Here is a 10,240-nt window from a genome sequence, read left to right as displayed (position 1 = left end):
GGGGGGGGGGGGGAATAATACTGTCACTTGATACAGAAACACAAAGTGGCAAAACTGAACTTAAATGGGTCTCAGATGTTCTTGCTTTCAAGTGGACAGCCACTGTGAACAAGGCTTTGAAGAACCAAGTCTCTTGTCAATTTGTTCTGTACTCTGATTTATTCAATCTTTGGACCAAACATTCTTAAAAAAAAAGGAGCAGGCAACAAAAAAAAGTCTATCATTCATAAAAGACAGCACTGCCATACTTCTTCCTTACACGGCAAAGTAGATGTCAGAATAGTTGGAGTACTATTTTACCAAAACCCATCATCATTTCCACAGAAACCAGGACAGAAAAACTATAACATGGAATATTGCCAAAAGGGGTCATTAGATCTGATTTGAATATCTTCAGCTCTTCTAACCCTCCTACGTTTCCTAAAGACTCTCTGTAGATATTTTTGGAAATACAAGTCAGTATGCCAAAGGAAGCCAAGAGACACTGTTGCCCAAATCCTGTAAATTAGCCAATACCGAGGTAAGCAGGTAAGTTGTTTTGTTACCTCAAGTGCTCAAACGTAGAGAGTCTGTCCCCACCAACTGGGTCTCAAAATCCTGAGGGCTTATATAAGAGAGGGAGAAGGGATGGAAAGCATAGATCTTGTGTCTGACATTTGATCCTCCCCTTACTCATCCTCCATGCATGAGCGTTACAGCTAGAGTTGCCTACACTGCTAAATATTGAAAAGGTATTTGTAGCATGTAGGTTTAGAAGAGCTTTCTGCTTCATGCTTGCTTTTTTTTCTGCCCAGAATTAATTCTGCTCCCAACTTCTAGAGTGGTCACGTTCCTGAACTCTTGTATCAGTCTCACCTGATGCATGAGGGAATCAAGGGACCCAGTGAAACCACAAGCCTAACCCATGCTACTGTGCGGGCATTGCTGTCTGTACCCAAAATAACCAGATGAAAGAGAGCTCAGCCATGCCAATATATGCAGAAGCTACACATCTGGCTGAATTGTAAACACCGTTATAGGTGTTGCGTGTTATCACATGCCCCTGAACCCACAAACTCCGAGCACCCAGCAAGCCAAAACACTGGAGACAGTCTGTCAGCTGCAGGGGTGCCTGGCGGACCTGCAGCACACCTCAGGGTCACCCCAGATGAGTCTCCCCAACCCTTCCTTAAAGATGATGGGAGACACCAGGGCCACACTCTGACCAGACTGGTGGAAGTGTGAGGATACCACAGGATTCCCATCCAAGCATCTACTAAGGGTCTCACCAGCAAGCATCCTACCAGAAGAGGGGTGAGAACACTACCTACTTAATGTCATACCCAGCATTACATTCCTCAGTCATGGGATGTCTGAGAAAATCTATTCAGCTCAAAGATGGGAGTCAACAATGAAAGGGAGTTTTAAGATATTAAGTATATACGGAAGGAAAATGAATCATTTGATGAGCAAATGTAAAACTATACACTTTATCAGCAGCCAGCCACTTCCTCAGGTAGCACTTGGGACACGGGAGATAACAAAGTATAAAATCCCACTGCTTCACATCACCTACTTACCCCACCACTACTGCGGGTTTACTATCATCTTAACATCCAAACCTAGAAAACTGTTCCTGTATTCTAAACAAAGGGTTCTTTTGCCATTACCCTTGACAACAATTCAATGTTTATTCTGTATTTGGCAGTTTGCAGCAGGCTCCGCAGCCCCAGCCTAAACCAATTCTGAACTGCAAGCAAACATGTGACCAGAACAGAACAAAAGAGGATTCTTCCCAACCCACAAGTGCAAGTCAGAAGTAAGAGCACTTCAGTAACTTCTAAGAGGGAAGCAAATCACAACAAGGGAATACATCAAGGAAACCAATTTCATTAATACACCTGAAGCTTAAAAAGTACTAAAAAAATATTTTAAAATTACCAATCCAATTAAAAAATGATTATTACAACTATCTCTCCATGAGCAAATAATTTGCAAATAGGACAAAAAGTTTTCCAGGTATTCACACCATCATATTCCCTAAATTCAATTTCTTTCTCTTGAGACTTATTATCAAGTAAAGCCTAGTACGTTTCAAACGTTTCAAACACTGAGACATACTAAGGTAGTAATATCTCATTAAAAACTGTGGAGGAAAAAATGGTAATATACAGCCTGCACGCAGACAGAAACAGGGAGAAACAAACATTTTTAGGGATAGCTATGTTGCATAGTAGCTTTTTCTGAAAGAAGCTGACTGACAGAATAGCTTTTATCTGAGATAAAACAGCTCATTTTCGTTTTAAAGTGTTCTGTGGTAAACATTTCTTTATTACTACAGATCACCATTTTAGCAAAGAAATTGCTTATTTACAGTAGCTTGAGCTGCAGGTAACTCCCTATGTTATTTATTTACATGCAGAAGATATCTTTTATCTCAACTAAAAAGTTGAGATAAACTAAATATTTTCCTCTCATAGCCATAGACATTTTCCTGTCTTTTGAAACAAAAATACACCACTCCTATGAAATCCAGGGATGAAGTGGAAGGGAATCCCACAGGAAAGCAACAAGGCAGCCACAGCTTTTATCGGCTGGAACAGATCATACAGCTGAAGAGGGGAAGTCACATTCCTGCAGGCTGGAGGGATGCACAGCTTAAATACATCTCACCTATAGAACAGATTAGAATATAAAACCTATATGGATGCAATAAAGGATTTAGGTAGCCACAGCAGATCCAGGAGCTACCCTAACTTTAAAATGACGGTCACTACTCTAGATTTGCTATTGTAGGAAAATATATGTAAATGTTCAAAACCACTGCCACTAACCATTATCAGTCATCTTTCATTTCAGTCTTACTTAATACACGAAGTAACAACTAGGGGTGCAATCCCCCAGCTCGCGGTATCACACCATCTTTCTAACCGAGGTCCCTCATCACTGCCTCCCTGGTCTTTGCAGCCCTTGAGCCGCTCCCTTCACTCCTCTCGCCTTAGTGCAGGAAGCAAGTGTGAAGTGCAAGCGCCCAAGGTCCCTGGAAATGCCAGCCTGCAAAAGCCCTGCAACCACTCGGGAAGGAGGGTGAGAGGAGCCCCCACCCCTCCATTTCCATCATCTCCTACTTCTATAACCCACAGGGATCCCACCCCAGCCACCTGCAGGATGTGTTTCCCACGGGGTGAGGGGTCCACAGAGAGCAAGTTCAGGTGCTAATTGCTCTTGCTGACCCTGAAAGCAAGCCCTCGCAGGCAGCCAGAAGCGCTGCTCCTAGAAGAACCAGTTGCCCTGCGGATCTACCCCACAAAACTCACAAAGGCCCAGCAGACCCATCCGCTCTGCTCCCCAAAGGAGGGGCACGGGGCCAGGGCGCATCTGATGCTGCTGAGGCACCTGGCCCACATCCCAAGTGGTTGCCCCACGCTTGCCCTCCACACCCAAAGGTGCCCCTGTGCTTACAGAGACACCTTCTCCTTGGAGTTTCTTTTTTCCCCTTTAATCTCAAATCATCTTCACACACACAAACAACCCCTCAGTGCCTTACATCTCAGGCACAGCTGTGGCCTTACCTTTCCCAGAAGGGCTAAACCGAAGTATTGCATCTTCTGTTACATTTGTATGGAGAAGGCACAGAGCTGATGATCCAGGGTCATTAGCACAATAACTTTTAAATTACAATAACAATGAAAATCCTTTACCAAGCCGCGAGTAAAAATCCCATTAAGTTTACTGCAAGACAAATGAGCTCTATCTTAATTTGTATTTGCTGATAGTCAATAACCTTACTGAATGGCACTGGAGATTAAAAGCCAAAGAAATGTAAAAGGTGATATTTGACCTTGCATGCCCTCAGAAACGCTTGGGTGTCTATCCCTCACTGCGTGGGGAGCACTATTTTCCCAAAATTCTATATTCTATGTTGTATAATGATATTTTACATTTATCTGGACCACTCAAAAGCTGTAGGATCCAGTCAGGTTGGGTTTTGTCTGCACTGGTGTATTAGGCTGGGTTCCCAGAGGAGTTTGTACACACATCTATTGAGCTGTCGTTGATGATAAGTGGGACTACTTGTGGCAGCACAGTCAAGCAGGTGCCAGCAGCGTTTGCAATGTGACACCCAGGCAAAGTTGTGCAACATTTGTTCAAAGCTGAGGCTAGCACCAGCCTTCCCCCACCCGCACCAGAGGGGACTGTGGTATATGTTTAACACAGGCAAACCCATTGTGACTTGAGCAATGTTTAACCCACTTTTTGACTAAATAAATATCAATTTAACATTATCATGAATATCACTGTGGACAAAAAGTAATAGTTTTTAATGAGCCTGTCAATTTAAGCCCCATATTTATTAGTAACACTAAGAAATCACAGACTGGTCAACTCTTGACCACCTGTTTCAGAAGCCCAGAGTAAAATCCTGTCTCCCTGGAAAGCAGGGGCAAGATTTGAGCAGGGCCCAGATTTCACCCCAATTGTTAAAACAACATAAACCTAACGACACAATGTGCAGGCATGGGAATGTAAAGCCAAGCTCTGCCTTTATGTAGAAAACCCTCAAACGTACAACAGTAAAAAGAGACTGTGTCTTTTTAAGGGACCCCTGGATTAGCTTCATCCAAAAGAGATGCAGTTTGTTCACTCAGACGGCTCTGCACGACAGGTACGGGCAGAGGGGCACCCGGAGAGATTCTCTTCAAAAGAGATCGACTTCAAAAGCTCCCTCTGGATCCAAAGCAAAATGCTAATATCCACACCACCCACCTTCTCCCTCCTCCGCTTGGGTGGGTTCCTGACCGACTGTGGGGGCACAGCCCACCAGGACAAAGGCAGAGCCATGCACTTACGTGCCCAGCCTGCCCACTATCCCATGTAGCTTCTGGTAATGTTTACACTGTTAGAATGAGTTTTAAATGCCAAGTGTGACGTTCTCAGGTTTTATTAAAGTTACTATGCCCATTTGCTTGGTTTTCACGATGCCTAAAGTTTTGTTTATAAGCAGAATGCCAAAATTACTGTGCTTATTTGAATAATTCCAATTTCAAATGAAAAAATGCTGGGTTTTGTCAAGTATCAAACTCTCGAAGTAATTCAATTGAGCAGCGTGGCTCCTCACTAGCATCGCACACACTCACATGGCTCTGCAGCACAACACATTGCTAGGTGGAAATAAGATTTTTTATAGCAGCAATGTTACTTCCCAGACGCATACAGATCAAATTCCCCAAGTTCGGAAGGAGCTCAAATCCTTTCCTGACCTGAAGAGCAGCTGTTAGTAGGGCAGGGCTTTGTGTTTGTCTGGGTTGAGAGGTTAACGGCTAGTCCATAGACAGTTTTTCAGTTAACAGGCAGGTCATTTTAGCAGATGATTTGCAGATATTTTGCAACACTTAGAGATAACCCCGTGGAGTACTTCTGTCTGAGCTGCTTCTCTGACATTTTTTTTTTTTTTTTGAAGACTGAATCAGATAAACCAGAGAAAGCAGGCAGGTGACACTTTCCTGGACTAATCACACACTGCCAAACTCTGCCCTTTCAATTTCCAGAGTGAACTTCAAATTAATGTCACATGGAGTTCAGTGCTTGTCAAAACTATTTTAAAGTCCTACCCATAAGAATATATAATCTTTCAAATACCTTTCAAAAAGCAGACAGCCAGTTTTTGGTCAACATCACAGCAGAGTTTCAAAGTTCACACCTTCAGCAAACATGAAAATGATGCTGGCATGATCAAGCTCCTTACTTAAGGATCAAGCTCTGTTACTTAAGAAAACGAGTCTTCATTCCTACCTGAGAATTCATCCACTTAAACTTCAGCGTAAATCATTAGACTGAGAAAGGAATAGTACGTCACCCATTTTTCTGTTCTGAACCACACTCTTCATCTAGTGTAACAAAACAACTTTTCCAAGTTTTGTGCTCCAAGATGAGTTCTTATCTTCTGCTACCAGATAAAGAGCTACTGGTACAGACAGTGACCATGCAATTACCTGCACCTTAATCCAAATGTTTTTCTTTTAAGGTCACAAGCCAACTGTCTGTTTTTTCTGCAAGTCCTCACAGGACATGGAAACGGCATTTATGAGCTACCTTACCACATTAGCTGCCCCCTAGCATTTTGGATGAACCAGGAGTGGCTTGTCAGGTGATGCACTGCAGTAAATTCAGTCAGCTCAGTTAATATCACTTTCATTTTCCTGAAGCAAAAAGGACCTCAAGCCTGCAAATGTAAGGGAGAGCATGGTTCACTCCCCCGAGGCCCTGCTGCACGCCATGACTACTTCCAGTAAAACAAGCACTGCCAGGATTATTATGCCACAGTTTATAAATTTTTTTTAATACAACCATCCAAAAAGAAGCATCTCCTAAAATGTCATTTTACGTACCTAGTACTTTCAGTTATTTTATTCCAAAGACAATACAAATACTAGTTTTAGATTGCAGAGAGTGAGGCAGTGAGGATTGTACCTGGTTAAACCTTTGAAAGTCAACAGAAGCATGGGATCAGGTCCACAGTAAACTTTATAGAGTGGCACCTGCAGAGGAAATTACTCATTGTATGACTGACGCCACAATTAGAGGTGTAAAAAGTAATTCCATGATAAACAAGCAACGAAGCAGAAAAATAATAATATCCTAAAAGCATGTATGTGCTTATATAAAAGTGTATATTGGACGATATCAAACAGTCTTCACACAGACACAAATTCTCCAACGAAGTTAATGGTACAGTACATGTACCTCTCCCCTTCTCTCCCTCCCTGCAACAGCACTGATTTTGGGTCTGCATTTGCCCAGTATCTGCCCCTAGCACTACTAAAGCAACGCCAGTGCAATTAGCTGTGTTACACAGCTATTACACAGCCATAACTCATTGCTTTCAGCATCACCATTTCCCACAGGAACACACGCCAGCAATACAAGCCAGCACAGCTCCACCAGCATCACATTCACCTGGGCCACACCAGCCGAGACCTGGTCTGGGGTCTAAGGATCTACCAGACAAACTTCCCGATATGCAGAAGGGAATACATATGCTTTGTTGCTAAAACAGCAGAGATACCAAATCTAAACTTTTTCTATTTTTTAAAGAGAAAAAAAAGAGGGGAGATGGCATTACAGATACATGTGCATTCCCTCTGTCTTTGCAAGTTACATCATTTATTACCTTTATGCAACATAAGAAAACCTTTAGCCACGGTACTACCTCAACTGAAGGGGTATATACCTTTCCAAATACACTCGGATTTATTTAGTTTTGTGATCCACATAACAATTACAACCACTTCAATCCATAGCACATGGGCTTGACACATTTTTATGGTTCCTCTTTAAAAATTTCACAGATAAATTGCTGCTTCAAGAAACTGAAAGCTGCACACTAAACTGCAAGTGGGTTACCTCTGCCCATGCCCCCACGCTGGTCTGACAAGCAAAATTACATGCTTTATTAACCTCTAAAGCTTGCTTACCTGAGACTGACACTTTCATAAGGGCTTCCAGGGGTCTGTTGTTGTCCAGATCGCGACTGAGTTTGAGTTCCCCAGTGGCAGAGTCCAAAAGGAGCAAGTTCAATTCATTGCCTTGCACAAAGGTGTAGGCCAGGCTGTCAGACACATCAGGATCATGAGCTGGGATCTTGCCAATCACACCGGAGGGGAAGCTGTTGGATTTGTTGGTCACATAGTTATTGAAGAGGATCTGGAAGTCCTGCAGCACGGGTGGGTTATCATTCTGGTCCAAGAGGCGGATGTGCACTGTTGCCCTGCTCACAAGAGGGGCTGAAGTGGCTTGCACCACGATCACGTACTCCGTCCGGCTCTCATAATCCAGGTCCATTAGGGCCGTGAGGTCTCCATTGAGCAAGTCTAGTTGGAAGACCTCAGGGATGTTCCCCTCCACAATCTGGTACATGATCTGTGCATTGGTCCCCTCGTCAGGGTCAGCTGCACTGATCCGTGCCACAATAGAGCCTACAGGGCTGTTCTCCTCCACAAAGATGTCAAACTCATCCTTCTCAAAGACAGGGGGGTTGTCGTTGATGTCCAGTACAGTCACTTGGATATCCACAGAGGCTTTCAGTGGTGGGCTGCCCCTGTCCACAGCAAAGGCCCGCAGGCTGTAGACAGCCACATTCTCGCGGTCCAGTTTGCGCAGAGTCCGTATCACTCCGGAAGTGGGTTCGATGTAGAAGTCTCCATCTCCATCGTCACCACCTTGGAAGGTGTAGAGGAGACGGCCATTGAGGCCCGAGTCACGGTCAGTGGCAGACAGCTGCAGGACACTGGTGGAGAGTGGCACATCCTCAAAAACCGAGCCCTGGTAGCGATCACGCAGGAAGCGGGGCGCGTTGTCATTGGCATCCAGGATGAGGATTTCGACGTAAGTGGTGTCCGATTTCTGGGGGATGCCATTGTCATGGGCTGTAATGGCCAACGTGTAGGAGGCCTGGTCCTCATAGTCCAGCTCCATCAGGGTGGTGATGGTGCCCGTGTCAGGGTCAATGCGGAACTGGGGGATGTTATCGTCCAAAATATAAGTGATTCTTGCGTTCTCCCCTGTGTCTTCATCGGTGGCACTGATGGTGACAATAGAGGTGCCAATGGGCTTGTCCTCGCTGACACTCACTGTGTAGTGGGAGCTCTGGAAGACTGGGCGGTGCGTGTTGGCATCTGTAATGTTGATGAAGACCTGGACAGTGTCGAAGCGAGTGCCGTCAGAGGCAGTGACTGTGAGCACATACTGCCTTTCCTGCTTGTAATCCAGGGGCAAGGCCAGTGTGATCAGCCCCCCTCCGCTCTGACTGGTGATGGCAAAACGGTTCCTGGTGTTGCCACTGGTGATCTGGTAAGTCACAACACTGTTAACATCCCTGTCCACTGCTGTCAGGGTCAGCACACTGCTACCCACAGCCGCATCCTCGTTCAGCCTGAGGTGATACACCTTCTCCGTGAAGGTGGGGTTGTTGTCGTTCACGTCGAGGACAGTGATAGACACGCTGGCTGAGGAGGTCATGACTGGCACGCCATGGTCCCTGGCCTCCACCCCAAAGTGATAGTTCTCCACAGTCTCTCGGTCCAGCTCTGCAGCCACCGTAATCCACCCTGTGCTGTTGTTGATCTGAAAAGGGAACCCAGAGTCACCTGCTACAGGGGCACCACCGGTGGACGGTGCCATCTCTATGAGTTTGTACTCCAGGCGGGCGTTCTCCCCAGAGTCAGCATCCACAGCCTGGATGTGCAGCACCGAGTAGCCCAGAGGAACGTTCTCCAGCACCGTGGCCTGGAAGGGAGTGCTCACAAAAATGGGGGCATTGTCATTCACGTCCACAACCTGCACCGACACCATGCCACTGGAGTTGATCAAGGGAGGCCTACCCCCATCCTGGGCTTTGATCCGGAGCGTGTACTCCCGAATAGTCTCATAATCCAGAGGGTTAATCAGGTCAATGGCGCCAGAGAAAGAATGGATGTAGAACTGGCCTTTCAGGTTGCCACTCACAATGCTGTAGTGCACTTGGGCATTGCTGCCCCGGTCCCGATCTGTGGCCTGCACCTGCATTATCTGGCTGTTCACGGGGGCATCCTCTGGCACCTGGACCAGGTAGCGCTTCTCACTGAACTGGGGGTAGTTGTCGTTCTCATCCTCTACAGTGATGTGCACCATAGCTGTGGCGCTGCGTGGTCCTGGATCCTTGCCCTGGTCGTTGGCTTCCACCACCAGGTGGTACTCGGAGACCTCCTCGCGGTCCACCGGGGCTCGGGTCCTCACAACCCCCGAGCGTGGGTCAATCTCAAAGACCCCGTCGCCAGCTCCCGGCTCCAGCAGGCGGTAAAGCATGTTGGCGTTGGCTGGGGCATCGCCGTCGGTGGCGCGGATGGTCAGCACCTCGTAACCCACCTCCAGGTTCTCACGGATGCTCTCCCGGTACTCGGGCTGCTCAAACACCGGCTCGTGGTCGTTGGTGTCGCTCACGGTCACTGTCAGGTAGGTGGTGGCCGAGCGGCGGCGCGGGGAGCCGTGGTCGGAGGCGGTCACCTTCAGCACGTGGGTGTCCTTCGTCTCCCGGTCGAGGCTGCGGGCCGTGACCACGCCGCCCGTCTCGGCGTCGATGGAGAAGTAGTCGTTGGAGCGCTCGTCGAAGAGCGCCTCCATGGAGTACGCCAGCCGGCCGGCCTCCCCCTCGTCGGGGTCCTGGGCCCGCAGCACGATGACGGCCGTGCCGGCCGGCTCGTTCTCGGGGATGGAGACTTGGTAG

The 10,240-nt window shown here is 46.8% G+C and overlaps 1 protein-coding gene across 6 annotated transcripts in view; it reads right to left on the bottom strand.

Moving 5' to 3' along the window:
- The window catches only part of CELSR1 (cadherin EGF LAG seven-pass G-type receptor 1), a 174,361-nt gene extending 164,127 nt beyond the window's left edge, over positions 1 to 10,234 (bottom strand). For all 6 annotated transcript variants that reach the window (XM_026868159.1, XM_026868161.1, XM_026868162.1 and 3 more), the window contains exon 1: positions 7,455 to 10,234. In XM_026868159.1, the coding sequence (XP_026723960.1) occupies positions 7,455 to 10,137 (2,683 nt within the window). In that variant the 5' untranslated portion in view covers positions 10,138 to 10,234. The remainder of the gene's footprint in view (positions 1 to 7,454) is intronic.
- Between the last annotated feature and the right edge of the window lie 6 nt (positions 10,235 to 10,240).

This window comes from Athene cunicularia (genome assembly GCF_003259725.1).
Source record: "Athene cunicularia isolate RWA chromosome 1 unlocalized genomic scaffold, athCun1 chr1_part2, whole genome shotgun sequence".
NCBI lineage: Eukaryota > Metazoa > Chordata > Aves > Strigiformes > Strigidae > Athene > Athene cunicularia.
Note: the sequence above shows the minus strand (reverse complement) of the source record. Positions and strands in the feature narration are given on the sequence as shown.